This window comes from Molossus molossus, unplaced genomic scaffold (assembly GCF_014108415.1).
Source record: "Molossus molossus isolate mMolMol1 unplaced genomic scaffold, mMolMol1.p scaffold_m16_p_17, whole genome shotgun sequence".
Classification (NCBI taxonomy): Eukaryota; Metazoa; Chordata; class Mammalia; order Chiroptera; family Molossidae; genus Molossus; species Molossus molossus.
The window spans coordinates 58190697-58213864 of NW_023425352.1; the positions used below are offsets into that span (position 1 = coordinate 58190697).

Here is a 23168-nt window from a genome sequence, read left to right on the forward strand (position 1 = left end):
GGCTCCGAAGGAGACAATAACCTGGCCACCGCCCCAGGAGCCCACGCAGGTGCCTGCAGGATTAAGCAGCTCCGAGGACAACAGCTTTCCTTCGCAGGAAGTTATTTTTCACCCCTGGGGCATAAGCCCAGGCAGCCAGCACTGGGACAGCCCAGCAGATAAAATTAACTCCAGAGAGATCCAGCAGGCCACAGAGAGAACGGCCTGGCCCCCTCCCGCCCTCGGGATTCCAGCCCCCACACCTTCCTGTGTGAGTCAGGGGGCCAGCGGCTCCAGCGGCAGCCAGGGAGCCGACAGCCTCCGGCCTCTGAAACTCTGCCTTTTTGCGATTCAGCCTCTGCTTCAAGCTATTTTTAGTGAAAGCAAAGCTTGGATTTGAGGGAGGGTGGTGTGAACACAGGGCCTTTCCTTCCTCTCTCCTTTTCAATGAGCTGTTTCCTGTTTCCCTTAGGACAGTCGCTTCACCAATAGCCACAGGAGGAGAAGAAGAGAAGACTAAAAAGATAAATGGGGAAAAGGTCAGAAGTTGGCATCTCTAAAGCAGTCTGGAAACAGTTCTAGGAAGGTGGCGGTGCCTCAACCCTTCGGGTCGATCCGCTGGATCCTGGATTCTTCACAGGTGCTAGAAATCAGTATGTCCAGTCCATTTGCTCTCTGGACTAACCCCCTCCAATAAGCAAGGAGGCCTGAGGGAGGAGGCACACACAGCAGGAGTAACCTGCGGTGCCCTGGAGCAGGCTGTGCGTCCCCAGGTGTGACTGGGCCCCTGGCTTCCCAGTTTTGTCGTACCTTCCATGCTGGCACCAGGCCAGTTTTCTGCTCTAAAATTAACTGGCCAAACAATAAGACAGCTCTGGTGCTTAAGAGGCTGGTGCTTGTAATTGAGTTTTCGAGTGCCCTAATTCCTTAGGAAAGGCAGAGGAGCCACCGCCCTGTCCTACTTCCCCACTACTAAACACTCGAGAACATTTTTTGCAATGAAATGTTTAGGACAAAGGGTGGATTTCTGTTGTCATTCCCCTGAAGCAGTTGTGTTTCTGAAGAAGGAAAAAAGCCTTTCTGGACAGAGGCCCTGAACATGGGGCTTCTCATGCTCCAAATTAGGATGCGTGGGGCTCAGGCACGAGGTCTGCCGCTCCTAAACATAGCTCCTGCACAGAGCCCGGACGTCAGCGCACACGTGGCCCCACCTGCGGCTTCCGAGCACGTGCTCCCAGTTCCGACAATGGCTGACGACTCTGTCATCATCGTCATGTCTATTTTTGAGTCTCCCTGCTAAACAAACTTCCTCGCAGCCGAAATGGAGGCTCTGAGCAGAGTCTCCGTCCACTAGGCTATTTTCTGGCCAATAGGAGCTGCTGAAGCACTGACATCCCAGGAAGGCTGTGGGGGGACCCTCCCAGCCCAAGATGGCAGGCTCCATCCCCCTCAAAGCCTCCAGGGGGCACCAGCTTTCACAGGCTGGGAAGGAAGGCGGGAAGGAGGGGAGGGAGGGAGGGAGGAGTTTACCATTAGTCACAGAAACAACTGTGCACAGACACAGGGTCCGGAATGTGAGATCTGGACCAGACGCACGTCGGCTGGAGCCCCATCCAAGGACTGAGGGACAGGCCACAGGTTCTGATTATCACCAATTTACTTCAAAAATCTTACCACCCAAAGCATTGTAGCAAAATGCAAGCATAACATTTCCAATGTCAACTCTTTGGATGGTTTCACTTTGCAGATTTCGCTGGAAGGACTAACACATGTAATGCCTTGAACAGCATCTGACACCTAGTAGGAGCCTCAGAAACGTTTGGAGGAATGGATGGACAGCGCACAGGAGACGCCTTCCATGGATAATGGAATCTGTAACCTTATCTTCTGGTGACGTAACCCACTTTCCAGCATCTATCAGAAGGATCTGAGGTTGCTGCCAGCCAAAACCATTGTTAAAGACACCTCCCACATACTAATGAGACAAGCCCTCAGAACCCAGCCCTGTGTCGTCAGCCTGCCCCACGTCCAGGAGGGCACGACACGGGGACTGCAGTGAGTGCACTTGACCCTCTTTCCACAGACTCATCTGTCATCCTGCCAAGGCGTTTCCTGTGACCTGAGTCTATGATGCACAGCTCCCGGGGAGAGCCCAGCCCTCCCTCTGGCCCCCCGCCAGCTCGCGGAGGCTATATGAAGTGAGAATTTCCTAGCCGACTTGACAATGGCCGTCAGGCTGGCCTGAGCCAGCTGCAGAAAGGACAGGGCCTAAGTATGTGCATGGAGCAAAGATCATCGGCTGGTGAGACCCAGACCAGGGCTGCCTGCGCCCTCAGACCCCTTTCCAGTGGCCATGCCCGGCCAGCTCAGCACAGAGAGGACGTCTGAGTTTGGTGAGGCCTGGGGGCTGTTCCATCTCTGTCACAGGAAAGGATTTATTCTCCACTCACCCCTGAAGCTCCAGATCAGCCCACTTGCTCCATGACATGGAGACTGGGCTCACACTACAATAGCAAAAACAACAACAGCTAATGCTTATTAAACACTAACCATGAAAGAGGCATTATTCTAGCATTCACTGATGCATCAAATCCTCAAAATAACACTAAGAAGCAGAGACTATTATTATGCCCATTGAACAGGCAAGGAAACTGAGACACCAAATATGAAGCAAATAGCCCAGGGTAAAAGCCCTAGGAAATGGTGGAGCTGGGACTCGGCAGGACGACTGCAGAAGTTGACTGCAAACCGCCCTGCTGCCCCACACACAACAGCCCCCACGTTCCAAGGCTGTGGCATCCCAACGACACGCGTCCCAAGGAGAGAGGACCGTGTTCCGCCGTCCTCCTTGTAGTGCCAGTCAAATGAGAAAGACACCCCAGGAGCCAGGTGGAGATCAAAAGAGAGCAGGAGCCCCATTCAGACAGGGCTGGATCAGCGAAGGGGCAGGACTCCTGTCTCCTGGCCCGACAGAGAAGCTGAGACAGAGAGAACAGAAGCAAGGTGACTGGCAAGGTGACTGGCAGGGGGGCGCCCTGGCCTGCTTGCTGCACAGACCTCACTTGTGAGGCACCCGCTGACTGGGTGCTACGTTCAGGTCTGTGTATGACAAAACTGTGCGGATGGGACAGCTGGGCGAATAGGTATAAATGATGAACAGACAGGGGGATGGGGTGGAAGGACAAAGCAGGCACTACTCCCACCCTCAATTCCCCACTGAAACCCCAGAGAAGGAAGGCAGGAAGAGGCTCTTCCTTCTCCAGAGCTGTCGAAGATTAATTTTTTAAACTGCCCTTCATTTTTGCAGAGGAGGTCAGAAAAGCCAACACACCAGCTAGTAAAATTAGCAGCCGCCCTTTACAGAATGCTCTGGAGAGGCCACACAGAGCACGTGGCCTGCAGGCCGGCAATGCAGACCAGCAGCCAGAGCAGCTGAGGCCCCAGCCCGCAGGCCGCACGGGGCGCTCTCCATGGTAGGGACTAGCCGCTGGGCTGCGGCGGGCTGGCGGTGCCCTGACAGCAGGGGATGCGGGCAACAGAGGGGACACTTAGAGAGAAACCTGCTACAGAATGTCCACACACATTCTGCTGACCGTGGGAAGTCTTATGCTGAGCCAGTTGAGAAGCTGCTGTGGAACTGGGGGGCAACCCTCCCTGCCCTCTGTCTCCCCATCTCTCCACACCATTTAACTCTGCTTATGAAAGGGGACAGAGGGTACATCTTAGCCATTCATTACCTTATGCCATGAGGAACTTCAGGGCAGTCCATTGACCACGTAGAGAAGGACAATGACAGTCACAGAGTAGGAGAACTTGCGGTCTGATTCCGGGGTTGGCAAACTTTGTACAGGGCAAGACAGTAACTACCCTAAGCTGGTGGATATTTCGGACTCAGTGGGCGCTACTCAGTTCTGCTGTCACAGTGGGTTGCAAAACATGTCAATGAGTGAGCATGGCCACATCCCAATAAAACTGTTTATGAACACCGAAACCTGAATTTATTTCATCCTTACGTGTCACAAAAGATTCTTCTTTTGATTCTTTTAAAAACCATTTTAAGCCCTGGCCAGTTTGGCTCAGAGGTTAGAGCGTCAGCCTGCGGTCCAGAGAGATCCGGGCTCGGTTCCCGCTAAAGGCACGTACCTTGGTTGCAGTTTGTCACCGGCCCTCTTTGGGTTGTGCAAGAGGCAGCCACTCGATGTGTCCCTTTCACATCAATGTTTTTCTCTCTCTCTCTCTCACTCTCTCTCTCTCTCTCTCTCTCCCCCCTTCCCATTCTATCTGAACAAAAAAAACGGAAAAATGTCCTCGGGTGAGGATTTAAAAAAAAAACAAAAACATTTAAAAATATAACAACCATTCTTTGCTTGTGGGCTGTACAAAAAAGGCAGGTGGCCAGATTCTGCCCATGGGCTACGGTTTGCTGACCCCTATGCTAGTTAGTGTTCCCCAAAATGTGTTCTTTGTGAGGCCCATGCGCATATCATGGGGAAAGGTTCCACGGTGGAATAGGCACGGGAGGCTGGGGAAAATGTCCTTCTGTGTTCCTACCGCAGGACTTCTTCAAAACGTACATGCTGATTCACACTGGCAGTCTCAAAAGGGAATGAGAAATGGTCTGTGCGAGTTCCAGGGGGCCACTTCTCTCCTGAACGCCTCCGGGGTCAGGTTTTCCGAGAACTGAATCAGAGCACCAAGGACGAAGTCTGACCAGTGGTCAGAAACAGCGCCACCAAGGTGATCCTGCTTCTCTGTGACCATCTCCGGGCACAGGCAGTCACTGCCTATGGTGGGTGACTTCCCGACTCCTGTTCCTTCACCCAATGATGCCGAGATCCAAGTAACTAATTTAGCGCATCTTTTGTCAGACGAAGACAAAATCTCACGTTTAATAATTTTATAAAGAAAGCATACCTTCTTTGACTTACTGATTCCTACCCAATATATAAACTTTATTTATGCACAGGATAAAATAAAGAACCATTCTTAAGTACTGAAGAAGAATGACCATGTGTCTCCTTTGAAAGAGGGTTCACTTGGGGGAGTTAAAATTCAATTCAAATAAAATCTCAATTTACTCCCAGTGGTACAGAGAGCAGGATCTACCTGTTCACTATGCGGCATTTTTAGTAAAAGTACATGCCCGTGAAACCTCCGGTCTTTCTGCCACATAGGGCATTTGCAGGTGATATAAAAATGTCATACAGAGCTGCCTACAATGTAAAAAAAAGACAGAAAAAGGAGTGCAACTTAGAGGAGAGAGAGAAGGATGAAAATGTGTGTGAATTTGCCACCAGACACCAAGAAGAAAAATGTAGAGGGTGCTGCTGAGATGTCCCCAGCACCAGAAGCCTCCTAAAGGGAGACACCATGGCAGCGAAGGGCACAGGTCTGATGAGGTGCATGCCCATGCGCGCCCCCGCTTTGGGCAACTGCTTCAGTCTCACGGGCAACGCAGAGCAGTGAGCACACCTGTTTCACTCCATGAACCAACAGGAATATTTCTAGTTCAAAGGTGTTTGGCACATATTTTCTCTGGGGCTCTGGGAGAAAAGACGGTTAGGCTATGTATATAATGTTAATGTAAAACGACACACATGAGACATATTTAGGAAGATTAAAAAAAACACTGGTGTTTTTCTTTCTCCTTACTTCAACTAATCAGCCCCCAGACAGTAAAGCAAGGAGCATGTATTTTCAGTTCACGGAATAGATGCATTCTGGAGCAATATTAAGAGGTGGTGCAGTACCATGGGACTATGGGAAATAATCAAAGGAATAATTCTCAAGGCTCTATCTTTGCTGAACTACTAGCAAGACCAGGCTTGGAAGAGAAGCACAAAACACTGAATCTGTAACAAACAGGCTGAGGGGCAGCCCAGGCAGTGTAGACACTGCGTACACTTTGAGGTGACGTCATGCTTGGCCACAAGCCAGTTTCTCTAGGGAGACAGTCACTCTGAGATCAATGTGGAAATTAATATAAATACGCAGAAGCCAGGTACTAATATAGATGGTGTGAGTACTACAGACACTCCCCATTGTAAATGGGTTCTCTGAGGCTATCTATCTTATGTGACCTTTTTTTGGTTAATCTTCACTTAAGGATATTTTTTCATTGATTTTTAGATAGAGTGGAAGGCAGGGAGGGAAGGAGAGAAAGAGAAACATTGATGTGAGAGAGACACACCGATTGGTTGCCTCCCACACGACCTCGACTGGGACTGGGAATCAAACCTGCAAACCAGTACATGCCCTTGACCGGGAATCGAACCCAAGACCCTTTGGTCCAAGGGCCAATGCTCTAACTGCTGAGCCAAATGAGCCGGGGCTCTTGTGCTATTTTATCACAGAAAGTTTCTTCCTAAGGAATTTCTTTCAATTTCTGACTTTCAATTTCTTTATCAAATAAGGAGAAGAACTAGACCAAACATCAGCAAACTATGGCCCATGAAATAACTCTGGCCCACCACCTGTTTTTGTAAGTAAATTTGTACTGGGACACAGTCTTGCCCACATCTTGCTGGTGGCTCCTTTCAAACTACAAAGGCAAAGGTGAGTAGTTGTGTCCGAATCTCCAGTCCACAAGGCCTAAAACACTTACTATCTGGCCCTTACAGACAAACCTACCAACCCTGAACTGGACGATGGCGGACTAACACTGATTTTGGCTATGCTTCTATCAAGTACAACCAAACATGCCCGCCTCAGGGTGCTTCTCGCCTTCTTCATCCACAGGCACCACCTTACTCTTGGAAGGATGTTAATTTGCTCACAAAGCCGTTGGAGCACATAAGCACACACACGACAAGTTCAACAGAAGCGTGAGGAAATCAGGACAGAGGGAAAAGGAGAGAGAGACACAGGGATGAAGCCAGGGGCATGTGAATACACAGAAAACAAACCCCAATACTCAGTGTTTTCAATGGACCACTGACGTGGCTCCACACAGCCATGACAGAGAGAGAGCATGATCCGTCTCTCGGTTTAGAGTTTTCACTAGAGGTTCGTCAGGAGAACCACAGCAAACCCTGGCACAAAGCTACTTGTCCAGAGTCTGTGCACAGAGCGGATACAGGACATGCATTGAGCAAAGTCCCCAACGATGACCAAATAACCGGGAGGTGTCCTGATCCTATTCACGGCTACAAGGAAATGCACTCAGTGTGAGCCACCTCCAAATCCCAAAGTGGAATTTATCAGCAATTCTTCCAGTACATTACAAAATTTTGAAATAAGCATGGGCCACTTTTATAATCAGAAAATAATTTTTTTTTTTTTTATCCTTACCCAAGGACATTTTTCGATATTTTGTTCAGATAGACTGGGAGGAGAGGGGAGGAGAGAGAGAGAGAGAGAGAGAGAGAGAGAGAGAGAGAGAGAGAGAGAGAGAGAAACAATGATGTGAAGGGACACATCGAGTGGCTGCCACCCGCATGACCCAACCAGGGCCGGGGACAAACTGCAACCGAGGTACATGCCCTTAGCAGGAACTGAACCCGGGTCTCTCAGGACCGCAGGCCAACGCTCTAACCGCTGAGCCAAACCGGCGAAGGCCAGAAAATAAACATTTTTAATTAAAGAAAAGATCACGGGAGCCGGGAGCCCTGACGGCCGGGTGTTCACTGCGAGGCGGACGCCCTCAGCCGCACGCTCACAGAAAGGGCTCCGCCCGGCCCTGCTGGCTGGTGAGGCTGGAGTGTGAGGGCTGCGGGTGCGACAAGGCAAAGACGGGCTGTTCCGAGACCTGGCCAAGGAACTGTTACACTTTGAGGAAGAAGCTCCAGGGGTTCACTCTAAAAGTCACTGGTGAATGGAGATAATCATTGGCCATTTTGTACATTGAGCTTTATAACTTTATACGTAGTTTATCATTATAAATAATTCACGGCCTGGTCTGCTTTAGGCCCAGTGCCTAGAACAGTGTCTGATCAGAAGTAAGTACTTACCGCATGAACGATGTGTTCCCCTGAGATCTTGGACAAAAGGGGAGACTACAGATATGCCGAGGTTGTCCTGGCGAACCTCCCCCAACTGGGTCTTTCCCACAATGCCCCAGCTTGGAGACTCCCTCACCTGTGACAGTGAGGCAGGTGGAAAAGGGGCCCAGATGTGGGGGATAAGTTCCTGAGTCATGCATCAAGAAACACAAATTAAAAACTGAAAAGGGGCCTGGCCAGTGTGGCTCAGTGGTTGAGCATCGACCCATGTACCAAGAGGTCGCTGGTTCAATTCCTGGTCAGGGCACATGTCTGGGTTGCAGGCTCGATCCCCAGTAGGGGGCATGCAGGATCCCCAGCAGGGGGCAATCGATGTTTCTCTTTCTCCCTCTCCTTTTCTCTCTCTCTGAAAATCAATAAAAACATATTTTTTAAAAAATGGAAAAGGAAACTGAACAGCCGGGTGTCTAGTCTCGCTGCAGTCCTGTTGTTGGAAGGATAAACACTTGGACAGCTCAAGACAAACACAGCTTTGGGTTCTGAGCAGGCAGAGTGGCTTTCTCTGCACTCCGAAACATCCATTTGAAATCCGCTCCTTGCTCAGAGCAAGGACATACTTCCTCCTAGAGGAGAGGCTGTTCTGGAGTCGGAGATGCCTGCTCTCCGTGCGTGGCACCCGCTCTGCTCTGAGCGCCAGGGCGGCTGGACAGGACTGTCTCCAAGGAGACCTTCAGAGAGCAGCTGGCTTCACGGGCAAGGCCTGAGCAGACTGTGCTTGTCCACGCAAATGTTAACAGAATCCGGCCAAGTAGCCTTAGGCCCTAACTGGCTCAAAGACAGGAAAGTCAAAATGTCACAGCCAAAGAGACAGTTGGCAGTGGCTTAGAAAAGAAGAGCCATCATCTTCAACTCGGAAGAAAGAGCACCACGCAGGGAGTCCAGAGGCCTGCAGGTATGAGCCTGGAGGCTGCTTTTTCTTCGGCAAGTCATTGCCTTTTCTGTGCCTTGGTTTCCTCAACTATAAAATGTTCCATAAATTCTCCGATAAGACTGGCTTGCTTGCTTTCTTGTAATGAACCCCTACAATACCTCAGCAAAATGAGAGATACAAAAACATAGGACATGGTCCCCACCCTTCAATCTGATCATAACACAGAGTCTAAGCAGAGTGCCTGGCTTCCGAGGGGCTCCCGCCAACTTCCTGTCAGAAGGAGCATGAAGGAGGATGCTGGGTGCACGTGGCCTGTGGGTCCCCATCTGCAGTGCCACCGCATCCACCCACCTGCCCCACAGCGTGGTGCCAGCTCAGGCCTTGCCCCGCCAGGTCCCCTGCAGTAACCCCCTCGAATCCCGTCACAGGTGGCAGGGGCTCACTCTCCTAACTGAACCTGGCCCCTCTGAGCTCCACATCACCAGTCTGGTCTTCGTTTGTCCACCAGCTGTCCCTGCACAACCACCAGTCATGATACCCTTCCGTCAAATTCTCCCTTCCTACAAAATTCTGTCTAAATTCTTTTGCTTGGCATTTGAAGAGCGGACAAGCTGTCTCCAGCCCACCTTCCCAGGCTCGCTTCCCTCGGTGTCCCTCTCTCCGTGGCCTGCACCTCATTCCGGTAACGCGCCGCCCCTTCCCTGCTCCTGCTGCTCCTCCTCTCTGCTCTGATGTTCAGGGTCCTAACCCACAGTGCAACACGCACTCAGATGCTCTGTTCTACTGTTATTAATCAAACATCCGTGGAGCAATGGAAGCAGGATCGTGCCTGTTTTCCACAGGGCAGAAGAGAACGCCTGCCCAGAGTGATGCCCCAGAGCTCGGGGCTGATGCTGATGAAGATCCCCGAACTGTCTGCACTGGCGACGTGGAAGCGCCAGGGCTGCACCTCTGTGTGACCAGACTGTCTGCAGCGCCTCACCCCGCAGCAGCGCACACGCAGAGGGCCTGCCTCCATGTCGTCCCACGTGAACGCCCAGGCCGGAACTCAACTTCTGTGAGTTTCCCACGTGGCATCCACTCACGTACAAGCACGAGAGAGCGTGAGACTGCTGGAAACGTGGGGGTGGGGGGACAAGGACGGTGGGTACAGCACAGCCCACAGCACTGCCACCTTCAATACCTCATCAGACCCGTGCTGCCAGTTGCCCCTGGGTCCCTCCGACCTGCACCGTCCCCTCTCCGCCCCTCCGTGCAGCAGCTGGCCTCACCAGGTTCTCTCTCCTCTTCCTCCAACATCCCATCTTCAAATGTCTCCCCTTTCTATTTTGCTGCCAATTGACATCAGCCATGGCTTCACATCCAGACTCTTGGAAGGCTCAGCTCATGATGGGTCCCCACAGAGCCCTGTCCTCCTTGAAGGCTGTCTGGCCACCACCTGCCACTCAGGCCTGGCATCCAGTGTCTTACCCCTTCCCTCAAGCTGTTTGTAAGGTATTTTTCCCAAACATGAAGTAGAGTTCTCCCGAAGGATTCGATGGGTGAAATATTCACCACCTCCCTACAGTCACCTGCTCAGAGGGCTTTTGCCATGAAATGTCAAGGGTGACAACACCCATTTTCCAGCATCCCTGCCTGATCTTTGACGCACCCAGACATCAGGACATCCCCATTCATTCTGTCTATGAGCCTGATGACTTTTGACCAAGTCCCAGCTTCAGGCCCAGGAAAGACAGCCCGTACAAAACAGTCTCCAGAACTATAATAAGAAATTATTTGGAAGGCAAATCCTTCTCAGGGATACTCCTGACCCAGAGCAGACCCAAGAAAGCCAGTGGGCAAGCTACCCCAGGGAAGAGCCCATGTATGTCAGCAGCATGGCCTGGCCAGTGACCAATTTGTGTTTGTTTGTCTGGGACTTTTCCTATCTTTGCACGGAAAGACCCATGTCCAAGGTACCCCTCAGTCCCAGGCAAACTGGGATGGTTGGTCACTCCAGGCTTGTCCCGCCTGTGATCCTTGCCAAGAACCAGAGGTCATGAGGCCAGTCAGTGAAGCCAAGCTCCATACAAGCAGGTCGGAGAGAAAGCCGGAAATGCACTGCGAAGGCACAGGATGAGCCCTGGCTGCAGATGGGGCCGGAAACAGCTTCATCAGAAATCAGGTCACAGGAGCAAGGCTCCAAGCACAGGCCAGACAGCCTCAGGTGGACTGCCAATGAGTTTCACCAGCATGACTGAGGCTCGCCACCGTGGAGAGGATCCAGATCACACAGGGCAGGAGATCAGGAAACTCCCCCAAAGGGGCTTTCTGCTTAGCAGTCAGAGGACAACAGTAAAATCCCCAGAAGGCCAGCAAACACACACACACTCAGAACTCCCTGGATCCTTCCCTAACAGACCCTCTGTGCCCCGTACAATGGCCCACTCGGCAAACACTGGCTTAGATGTGCAGGAACCCAGCCTCCCCTCTATGACCATACATCAGCACTCGCTGTTCAGCCTACCTAGCCAGGGGCCTGGAGAAGACCCCGCAAAACATCACAGTCCTGTAAACAAAGCCATCATGGACCAAACAGCAGGCCTCCTAGTGCAAGGAGGGAGTTGAGGACTCACCAGGACTCTGCCGGTCAGTGTCTGGGCAGATATCATCACCCCCGCCCAGTCCTTCACGGAGGTCATCCAGCCGACCTCGGCTGCCACCACCTCCTCTTTTTCGTCCACTGGCTTGAGAGTGCCATCAGCCTGGCTTGAGCCATTGTTAATCTTCTGGGCCTCCTGGCAACAGAGAAAACAAAGGTTGAGATTAGGGACCAATTGCATTTTACAAACACAACCTACCTCCAAAAATGAAAGGGTCCTTGGCTATGGTAGGAACTATCTTTAAGGAAGAGGGATAGGGAAGAAGGGAAGGGCTATGGTTTCGATCAGTTTTTTTAATCTTTTTTTAAAAGGAATCTTTTGCCTGGCCGGTGGCTCAGTGGATAGAGCATTGTCCCATGGTCTGAGAGGTCCTGGTTCAATTCCGGGTCAGGGCACATGCCTGGGTTGTGAGCTCGATCCCCAGTAGGGGGCGTGCAAGAGGCAGCCGATCAATGTTTCTCTCACATCGATGTTTCTCTCTCTCCCTTCCTCTCTCTCTAAAAAAAATCAATAAAAACATTTTATAGAAAGAATCTTTTCTTTATTTCTTCTCAAAATATCTTTGTGAAAGGAAGAAGAATGAGATCATTCTGTTTCCGTTTTAAAGAAAAAATCACACAGCTCAAGAGGAAAAGCATCTTGACTGCCCAGCCTTCATCCCTTCTCACAAGCATGCCCACTGTTTTCCTTCAGGAAATCCCCATTTCCGCATCGCCATCTGTGGGGTTCAAAAGGGATGACAGACCCACACTGGCTCCAGGAACCAGGACTGGTCAATCATATCACTCCATCTTCCTAGCAACAGTGACTGGGCCTTGGATGGTCACATGACCCACACCAACCCAGTGCAACTCAGGCCCAGGACCTGCTAGGAAAAGTAGGACAGGTGATCCCTGAGAATGAAGGCAGCACAGAGAAAAGTAGAAGTGATAAAATACCGATGTCATCATTTGAACACCTGAATCCAGCTGTGCCTGAAATCCACCCCAGACCTTTTCAGTCACAGGAGACAATAAATTCCCCTTCATGTCCTAAAATGTGCTTGAGGAAACAAGGCTGCCATCATCAGATAACTGAGCCCTACCCTGGGCCCTAACTTGAACTCTTTCACACACAATGTGCCCTCTCTTCCCACAAATACTCTTCTGCCACAAAGGGTCACAGCTTGTTCCCTCATCAGCCTCAAGTCTTTGCTTAAATATCACCTTTTCAATAGTGTTCTCTGGTTACCCTTTTAAAATTATAACCCCGCCTTCCAAGAGCAGAGCCCTTCTGCTTTATTCTTTCCCATAGCACTTAAAACCTCTAATACACTCTATAATTCTCTTACTTCATTTACCGTCTGCCTTCCCCGAGTGCTGTATCCTGCGTGCCTAAATGAGTGCCTGGCATACAGTTGGCTCAATACACATGAATGAATGAATGAATGAATGAATGAATGAATGAATGAATGAAAAGGGTTATGAATATTAGCCCCTCATGGACTATGGAACCTAGACTTAGAGTTGCCAAATAAAATTCAAGACACCTGGAGAAATTTGAACTTCAGGAAAACAACAAATAAAGTTTTAGCATGAGCATGCCCCCAAACATTGCATGGACATACTTAGACTAAAAACGATTCTATTATTTACCTAAAATTTAAATTTAACTGAACTAAGCCCCTTACTCAAATACCCACTGAGATTATTTTTGCAGATATAGATGTTTTAAAAGATGCCAGGAAAAGTATGTTCATCATTTAAAACACTGGAATTGAATGTCCACAGCAAACTGCCCCTGGGGACCATTGTGAACTGGAGGGAAGGGGGAGACCAAGGGCAGAGGTAAAGTCTGTCTGCAGCGAGCGAGGGCGAGGCAGGGTGAGGAGAGGACAGCTGGGGGCACTGGATGAGTCATCCCGTGGGGGACCTGCAGCCTGGCAGGAAGCTGCTCCTGATGCTTGGCTCTCCCCTCCACCACCTCTGACTGGGGGAACCGGGAAGAGAGAAGCAACACCAGCAACACGGGGTGCTCATGTTTTCTTTCCAAGTGTGCTGGGCCCCACAGAGCTAAAACAGTCCAAGAGGAGGCCATAAGCTGGGGTGGGGTGGGGGATGGGCAAGGGAAGAAGGGGCCACTTGCTGACATCTGTGGAACCCCCTGCCTGACACCTAAGGCCAGTCTCAGTGGCCTGGTAGGACCCCAAGTCTCCGCCACGTGGAGACTCTGCACAGAAGGGGTCCTGGAAGAGGAGACCTGGATCCAGGGGCAGCCTTAATCCTGAAGGTGTAGAGTCAGCTCTCCTACCCTAAGGGACCTGCCCTACAAGCTGGGACAATACCGCCTGCCCCAAGGGCACTTGACACCTGTTCAGTCAATGAGTCCCGCACCTTCTCCTTTAGCCACTGACACTCCAGCAGTGTCTCAAACCTGAGGGCAACAGAACACCTGGGGGGCTGTTCACCCAGGGTGCTGGGCCCATCCCCACCTGTATTTCCAACAAGTTCCCAGGTGATATGGAGGCTGCTGGTCTGGGAGCCCCACTTGGGGAACCCCTGCTCCTGTTCATACTGGCTTGATCCTCCCTGCTCTGATCTGAAGTGGGACATGGACTTAACTCCCAGCCCTGCCCAGCCTCTCCCTTGGCCCAGGCACGGAATGCCTTCCTGCGGAACTGGGGAACGCAGGGTGGACAGGGAAGAGGTGGGGCGGGAGAAGGCCCTCACATCAGAGGCTTTGTGTTTCCACTTGAGTGGTGCCTCCCAGGGACATTTCTGAACTGGCCCAGGGCCCCGAGCAGGGCTAGCTCTCTGCAGCTGAACCCCAGAGCCCAGGCTCCAGCCACCACACCCACCGGGAGGAGGCAGTCGCAAGAAAGGGCGGGCAGGCAGGAAACCCACTCCAGTCACCGTGGTTTCAGTGCATTAATAATTCACAGCACACGCCTATATGGCAGATAACGCCGACTTGCCAGCCCTCTTACCTATTGTTTTACAAGGCATTCATTATTTTAATTACTTTATGATAGGCAAAGAAAAACACAGACGAAAGGGAGATAATGCCCTTGTTATTATTTGCTTCCAATCGATGTTTCGAGCTTAATTACACACGAGGGAGGCAGGACTGGGGGAGGGGCGGGGGAGCGAGCCTGGAGCCCTGCGAAGCCTGAAGCCAGCGGGCCAGGCAGGCGCTCCCTAGCACGGAGGGCGCTCTGGCCAAAGCACCCTCAGTAGAAGCAGGGACTATGCTCTGGAGAAAAGGGGGACGAGGCCCAGAGAGGGCAGTTAAGTGGCCTTGCTGGCACACAGCAGGAAGGAGTGGTAAGGGGCAGAGCCCTCTGTAATAGTGACTGGCCTCTACTTATCAAGCCAGACTGGGTGTCAGCAACTACAAATTAGGTGCTTTCTATGTGTGATCTCGATTAGAGCTTATAAATCCAACAGCAGGTGGAATTATCCCCATTTTACAGACAGGGCAACTGAGAGCAGGTACCTCAGGGGAAGGCACAGAGCCAGAGGGTCAGGATGGAGGCAGAGAGCCCACCGAGGCTGAGGTGTGCTCCCTGCTGGCAAGCTGACTGTCACGGGCATGTTCGCTCCGGAGCCTCAGCCTCCTCCGTGTAAACTGTGGACAGGCACGCCAACCCATTAAGGTGGTGGCGAAGCTTAGGTGAGATTAGCGATGCACAGTGCTTGTCACATGATGGAATGTCCACTGGTGGGACTGGGTGCCCCTAAGGACACAGTGGAGGCTGCACCACCACAGAGACTGCTGGCCTGAGAGGCACACTGGCCCAGCGGGGACCGTACTAAATGCTTATGGAACGGAGGGTAAACGAGCGTGGGTTCCAACAGCTTTGACCCTTCGACTAGGTAAAGGACCCCTGGGAGGTAAGGTACCCCAACTTCTGGAGGGGTTCCAGCAGGAGCTGTGTGGCAATCTGCAAAACAGCTGGGGCAGACCTTCCCATACAGAGTGAGCCCTGGACTGAGTGACCTCTTGGATCCTTCTGACTCGAAGCTCTATCAGATCAACCTCCCACTGGAGATGTGGAGATGAGGACCAGAGAGAGGCTGCCTCTTGGGGCCCAGGACACTGCCTCAGAGGGAACAGCACTTGGTCCTGAATGGCAAAGTGGGCGTCCATGCACCCCAAACCGCCACTTCCCACTGCAGAGAAAAGATGCCATGAGGGATGCGAGACAGGGTGACATCCTGGCATGTGGAGGTCCTGCGGGGCCAAATCCTGAGAAAGGGGCTCAGTCTTGCTTTGGACACCACGCCTCCCTCCGGCTGTGCCCTCCCTCCCTCCCTCCAGAGTCCTGTGTAAAACAAGCCACAGCTGCCTCCTGGGGCCAACATGGAAGAACATGTCATCTCAGCACCCTGGCCAGTGTGGGGGGCACAGAGGGCAGTGCCACATGGGGGGGAGGGACACAGAGGGCAGTGCTGCACGGGGGGGAGGGCCACGGAGGGCAGTGCCGCACGGGGGGGAGGGCACGGAGGGCAGTGCCGCACGGGGGGGAGGGCACGGAGGGCAGTGCCGCACGGGGCGGTGGGGGGCGCGGCAGGTGCTGGAGGCTGGGGACACGGGAGGGCACTGCTGCCCTTCACATGGCTGGGCCCAGACACATGGTTTCACCCACTTCTCCTCATTCTTTTCAGCGGCATCTGCCCTGGTTTCCTGCTGACATGGCCACAGAGGTCCTCGCCTCTCCTCTGTCACCTGTGGCCAAGGGCCTGACCAGACCACAGTCACCTGGTACTCACTATACAGAGCACATCTCTGTTGGGTGTTTGGACGTTTCCCCTAAATCACCCGGTCAAAGACCAAAGCCTGAGAAGGACCTCAGCACCCACTCTGGATGCCATCCTCCACTCACTGCGCAGTTGAGACCTGAGGCCTGAGGCGGGGAGTGGGGTGCAAAGCCACATGCTCAGTGCCCCCAACCAGCCAGGTGACCCCAAGCCCAGAGTAACCCCAGCTGGCTCTCTTCCCCTTATCTCTCGTTGCCAATCTAGCCAGTGCCCCTGCTGCGGCCTGGAGGCCAGGTGTCCTAACCCCAGAGCCTCCACGGGCCGGGGCCCAGGTTCAGGTGTGGGGGCCACAGCAGGGAGCAGCCTTCTTGTCTTCAAAGCACTGGCTTCCCCGGCAGCAAGGGCAGCCCTGACCCAGCACGGGAGAGCGAGCCCATTCTGATCCCGGGACCCCACCGTCCCCAGCCCTCAGGGCTGCGCCCGGTCTCTCTCCGGCCTTCCGGAATTAGACCCAGTGCATGGGAACTTCAGGTTTGTAGTGTGGTGGGAAGACCTGTGAGGATGGAAGGACACCCAAATCCAGGTCCAGCTTTTCTGGATGTCCTTGGACAAGTCGCTTCGTTTTTCGAAGCCTCCTCTCTGCAAGGATGAGTGCACCTGTCACCTGGGGAGGTGGACGCCAGCACTTCCGGCAAGTACCCGCTGCCTAATGAAGGTGGTGACGGTGACATTGCTGTCTTCTGGATCTGAGCAGGAAGCAGTGCTGCTCTGGAGAAAGGGGTCCGGGACCCCAAAGCCAGGCCTCACAGAGCATGTGGTTCAACTCTCAGATCCCCACCCCGCTGCACCTTGCAGAGCAGGGCCCATTCACCTCCCTGCACAAGATGCTGAGATTGCCAAGTCCTGCCAGGTGGCCGGCCGTGCTGTGAGCAGCCACTACACCTGCTGCCACCCAGCTGGACTCACTCACCCGGGCAGGCCACCTTGGGCACCACACCTGCTGGGTGACTGCAGTGGGGATGGGGGCCAGCAGCCAGCAGGGTTTCAGAGTCCCCTCGCTGCTCCCAGCTAAGGTCACCCCCAGATGACAAGTCTGTCCGGGTTTAATTAGGTCTCAGTTCTTCAAACACTGGCTCCTCATCCCAGATGTGGGAAGTTGTTTACGCATTGATCATCTGGGAGAAAAACCACCCTTAAAAATATAAATCGGATCACGTCACTACCATGCCAACACCCCCTGAGGCTTCTCGTCCCACTCAAAGCACGTCATAGACTTCACTCAGAGCAACCCACCCAATCTGTCCCACTCCTGCCACCACCCTCCGAGCCTGCCCTCTGTCACTCCCTCCCGCCACACCACCTCCGTGTGCTGCCAGAGCGTTCCAGGCCCTCTCCCGGCTCCGGGCGGACGGCACTGGCGGCCCCGGCCTTGCTCGGGCCAGTGATACCTTATTGGTGAGTGCTTCCCTGCCCACTGACAATGACAGCCCCCCCCCCGATCACACCCCCATGCTCTGTGCCCCTCAGAGCATCTATACCGCCATCTGGGAGCCTGTGCACTTCAACCACGCGTACAGCCTGTAAGCTCAACGAGAGACACGAAGCCGTCATCTCTCGTTCACTGCTGCATCCGCAACACTGACACAGTGAGCTCAGAGCAAGCACTTGCCACACCTCAGTGAGAGGCAGGCAGGGAGGGAGCTGCAGCAAGGGGAGGTCAGTGCTTGGCACGCCCAACACCTAGAACAGATGCGATCGGAATACGTAGAGATGATGACAATGGCGCTGGCTGCCGTTTCCGAGCAGCATCACAGTCACCCGATGAGTAGGTGCGAGCACACTCATCTGCAGGTGAGGGTCAGGCAGCTGGCCCAGGAGGACTCGGTCAGAATCTAAACCCAGCTACTGACGCCAAAAGGAGACAAGCACATGTCCCGACATCCTCCCAGGGACAGCATGTGGAGCAAATGGGACAATGTGTGTGGAGGAGGATGGGCGTCTGTGCGGTGCCCAGGGAAGGTGTATTATCATCTTGAGCACTCAATTCACCCCACGCAGTCTGCAGGCTGCCTGTACCACAAACCTCTTCAAGGTCTCCGTGCCTTGAGAGGGCGGTTAAATGAAGAACAGAGGAACACGGTTCCTTTCTTGGCCAAGAACCAGCACAGGAATGCACATCATCCTTCATGGAGCAGAGCATCGAACGGGAAATGAATGTGGCCGAGGTGCCAGGCTGTGAGCCCTCCTGCTGAGCACCGAGTTCTCCATGCAGAGGCCAGCGAAGGAGAGGGTTCAGCCTCCCTGGGTGCTGTCCACACCCTGGGTGGCTGTCACGCCTGCCCTCTTGGCCCAGTGGTCCTGAGGTCCTGCTAGGAACAGCCTCCCCTAATCCCTCGGGGACAGGGAAGGGGCCAGGAACACTTCCATCTCTACCTGGACCCTCTGCCCAGGCCTTGGTACCACGGAACAGTTCCTGGGTGCTCAACTTCTACAGGGCTGTTGGGGAAGAGAGGACCCAGAAATCCCCATGTGTCTTCTTCTTGTGTCTCGCAGGCCCCTCTGTCCTCAAATTTCCCAGGTCGACATCAGAAAGCCATTTCCCCTGAGCCTGTAGTGATGGATTCTGTTTCCCCGCTATTTCTTCTATCTGCCTGGACCCCCACCAGCATCCATCCCCCAGCAGCCTCCACCTCCTGTCCCTGCCCCCTCTCAGCTGGCAGACCGACGCAGCCCTGCACGCGGCTGCCTGGGTGCAGTGCAAAGCAGGCGGAGCCGTTCTCTCCTGTCAGAGGAGGGCGGCGGGGGCAGAACCCTGGGCTGAAAGGTGGGAAGCCTGCACTCCAGCCCCGGCTCTGCCAGGGACAAGCTGTGTGGCCTTGGCCAGTCACCTGACCTCTCTGAGCAAAGTCCTCATCTGGGAGATGAGAGGGAGCAGTGGGTGAAACCCACTAGGAGCTCATGTGTGTTCTGTGCCGGAGGGGTCACCCGGGGAGGGCAGAGGAGACAAGACCGGCGGCCCCAGGAAACCAAAGCCACTCTGCATTGCGCGGTGTCCACCGAGTGCAGGTTTTGGGCTAGACTGCTTCTGTGTGAAGGGGTTTTCTGTGGAAAAATAAAGTTTGAAATCCACTGGGTGAAAATCCACAGGCCCACTCCAGCTTTGAGAAGATGCTTTACTTCATGGCCGTGGTTATGACTTTCTGTGGCACAGTTGGCCAAAGACCCAAAAATGCCTGAACCTCAGCACCTACAAACCCACGGGCTCCCAGTGGCTCCACGCGGGCCACTGTCCTGGTCCCTGAGCCCTGTGTCCTCACGGGGCCTAAACGCTGGGAAGGGTCTTCCAGCCATGCCCACTCCTGCCACACAGCACAGAGCCACCGTCCTAGGCACAGTGCCCGTCCTGGACAGGCAGCCAGCCACGGGGTCCTCCCAGGTACCGATAATCCTGCGCATTAGGGATTAGGCCGATTACCTTAAGCGGCTCAAGCAAATGAAGCATAATGTGGGCACCATCAGCTGGGACTTTCCTGTGAGAGTTCTGCCAAGGGAGGGGAGGGGGCAGGGCGGATGGGGCAGCAGAGGCGGGCTCCACCCAGAGCTGGTGGGAGGGTGGCACAGTTGCTTTCTGTCCCCGGGAAGCTCGGTTCCCCAACCTGTCCCCGGCAGTGCAGAGCCTCCCCTGCACCTTGCAGCGTCCTGTCCACCTCCCCGCACCCCACACACGCAGGGGACACCACGTTCGCGCTGGATGAACTCACCCAGCAGCTGTCCGGTTTGCTAACTTCAAGCTACACCCCCGGGAACGGGGCACAGTGTTCGCAGATTCACGCCACCAGACCCTAAAGGGCAGCTCAGACAACACCATTTGCTCTGGGTGTTGGAGCACCATCTGAGTTTATCGGATCCCATAAGAGACCTGATCATCTTACGGTTCACACTGCTAGCAGCTCCCTGAGCTGTGTGTGAGCAACTGCTCTTCATCGGTTTTTGTGGGAGAAAAAAAAAGGTGGCAGCAGAAAAAGGCCCGCTGACCTTTAGCAAGTCGCTCACCATCTCTGTGCCTCAGGGTTCCTGTCTCAAAGTCAGAGGAGCTGAGTAAACGCTCCCCAGGTTCTGTCCGGCCTGACCTGGAGGTCAGGAGTGGTAAGTCCCTCACTAACAGGTGTCTGGTGGTGTAAAATGCTCGGGGAGAGCAGTGTGCCGATGGGCCACGTTCTCTCCTAGGTGGTTTATCACCATCTCACTGAATCCTCACAACCCGACTGCAAGGTAGGAACGTTACGAGGCCCACAGAGGTTGGGTCATTTACGAGATCACTCACCTTGTAAGCGGCAGAGCTGAAAATTAAATCCAGTCCCTTCTAGGACTAAAGGCCATGTTTCTCTTCTATCCCTGAGTGCCCTGGGATAGGCAAAGGGTACAGAGAAGAGCTGGGCTCTCCTTCTGAGATGCAGCTTATTACTCCCACTGAAATAATCATCTTATACCCTCAGGGCTTCTAAATAACAGATCCCTGCAGGACAGACCTCTGCATCTGGACAACCATGAAGGAAAGGGTGTTGGAGAAATGGCTTGGGGAGGGTCCCGCGTAGGAACAGAATGACCCACGAGACATGATACTCCACTGTGAGATGTGTTCTTAAGTGGCCACACTTGCTGCTCAACCCCACGCTTTCAGGAGCAACGCACACATCTCTGCCAATACATCAGATGTGCAAAATAATTACTTGCTTTTCTTCAATTAGCTTAATATAACGGGAGCATAAAAGTGACAGTCCAGAGTTCCCTGTCGGGGCTTGGGAGACTAGAAATTGGACCTGCAGAGAGCTCAGCGCTGCTCCCTCGGCCAGAGGGACCGGGCTGGGTCCATGTCAGCCAGCTCTCTGGCAAAGGCATGGTGGCTCTGCTGGCCTGCAGGGCAGCCTGACCTGCCCGGGGACAGCTCAGGAACCTCCCCGAGAGGAAACCCACCACAGTGGCCCAGTCAGAAGACAAAAAGCATATTTGTTTTCCAGTAGAGGAAAAACAACTTGTGCCCTGGCCAGTTTGGCTCAGCGGTTAGAGCGCCAGCCTGTGGTTTGGAGAGGCCCAGGTTCGGTTCCCGCTAAGGGCAGGTACCTCGATTGCAGTTTGTCCCCGGCCCTGGTTGGGTTGTGTGGGTGACGACCACTAGATGTGTCCCTTTCACGTCGATGTTTTCTCTCTCTCTCTCTCCCTCCCACTCTATCTGAACAAAATATCGAAAAATGTCCTCGGGTGAGGATAAAAAAAAAACAACAACTTGTAATCACACCAGGCAAGCCTGAAGCAGGGCCACAAGTTCAGGTGGATGAATAATGGATGTAATTTTCTGAACGCCTTGGTATCTTGGTTGATCCTGTTAACAGTCCTGCAAGCGAGGCACCAGCACCCCCATTCTGAAGATGAACAACGGAGGCACGGGGGCTTTCTGAAGATCTGTGGTTAGCACCGTGGCCTCACAAATCCCACTGAGGCCGTGCGCTCAACACCAATCCCTTTCCTTGTGGGAAGAACCGCATGTTTTATGGACGGCAATTTAGCATGACTCCTTGTTTCAAGGGAAGCACTCAAACTCCTTCAAAACATGTTGTCTTAAAAAAAAAATGAATCTCAGAGTCACAGAGCACCGAGGTCAGAGGTGCGAGGGACTTGGTGTGCGGTCGATTCCCTTCCTTCAGAAGGGAGGGGCCGAGGGTACAGACCGGGAGAAACAGCGTTCACCAGAGGCTGCGGATCGCCCCACGGGGCCGAGAGGAGGCTCGGGGACAGCGGGAAGCAGTCACTGCTGTCTAGCCTCAGTTTCCTCGTTGGAGAAGTAGGCTTACACATCTGCCAAGAGCATCTGTAAGGACCCGCCGTGATGATGAATGAATGCAGAGCCCTCTGGTGAAGGCTCAGTAAACAGCAGTCCCTGTCAGCTTGTAACACCCTGAACAGTGGCCTGCCCAAGGTCCCACAGCTAACAAGGAACTGACCAGGCTGGGAATCCATGTTTTCCAAACAGCAAATCTGATCTCTGTCCACTCCACTGAAGGGGAGGCCTAATCTGGTTTTTTGTCAAGACAGGCAAGAGGTAGATAACTAGGACCGACAGGAAAGCCAAAACCCTCATTTTCATAAAAGAAGGCAGAATTCTCTCTGCCATGGCCAAGTTAATCTCTATGGCTCAAGTTAATGGAGAAAAGGGCAGAATGGATCAAAACAAGGATATGAATAAGGCTGCGGAATAACTGAATGCTGCCCAAAGATGATGGGTTTCAGTGGTTCTCAACCTCCCTAATGCCGCGACCCTTTAGTACAGCTCCTCATGTTGTCTGTGGGCGTGTCTGCATGTGGGGGGACCCTCCTGGGGTGGATAGAGGAGCGGTGTCTTGGTTCCTAAGACCATCGGAATATGTGTTTTCCAACGGTCTTAGGAGACCCCTGTGAAAGGGTCGTTCGACCCCCAAAGGGGTCGCGACCCACAGGTTGAGAACCGCTGGTTTAAATGCTCCAGGGACCAGCTCACCTGGTCAGAGGTGACAGGCTCTTGCAGCTCCTGAAGAGCAGCCCTGGGTGATTCGGAAATGTCCGCACTGCCAGGAGGGGCTGCTGAGAGAGACCGTGGAAGGGTCCGGAGGGGAGAAGGGGGAGAGGAAGGAAGCCCACTGCCCTGGGCATCGGGGCAGGAGCTGGTCTGGGTGGGAAGGACGGCCCTCCGGTCCGTGGCCCGTGGGCCACAAAGCAGCTCTGCTCCGGGACAGTCTGAAAACAGCGGCGGCAGCACCTGGTAATGCGTGTGTGTCAGCAAGTGGCCAGTGCTCCTCTCCAGGGAGCGCTGTCCCCTTCTTCCACACTATGTCACCACTCCTTTGTCGGGAAGAATGTGGCCTTTACATGAAATGACAATGATGACAGAGCTGGCCTGGACAGT

The 23168-nt window shown here is 53.4% G+C and overlaps 1 protein-coding gene across 13 annotated transcripts in view; it reads right to left on the minus strand.

The window, feature by feature from the left end:
- KCNMA1 (potassium calcium-activated channel subfamily M alpha 1) overlaps positions 1 to 23168 on the minus strand; it is a 701914-nt gene that overhangs the window by 485455 nt on the left and 193291 nt on the right. For all 13 annotated transcript variants that reach the window (XM_036264760.1, XM_036264756.1, XM_036264758.1 and 10 more), the window contains exon 2: positions 11466 to 11627. In XM_036264760.1, coding sequence (XP_036120653.1) covers positions 11466 to 11627 — 162 coding nt within the window. The remainder of the gene's footprint in view (positions 1 to 11465; positions 11628 to 23168) is intronic.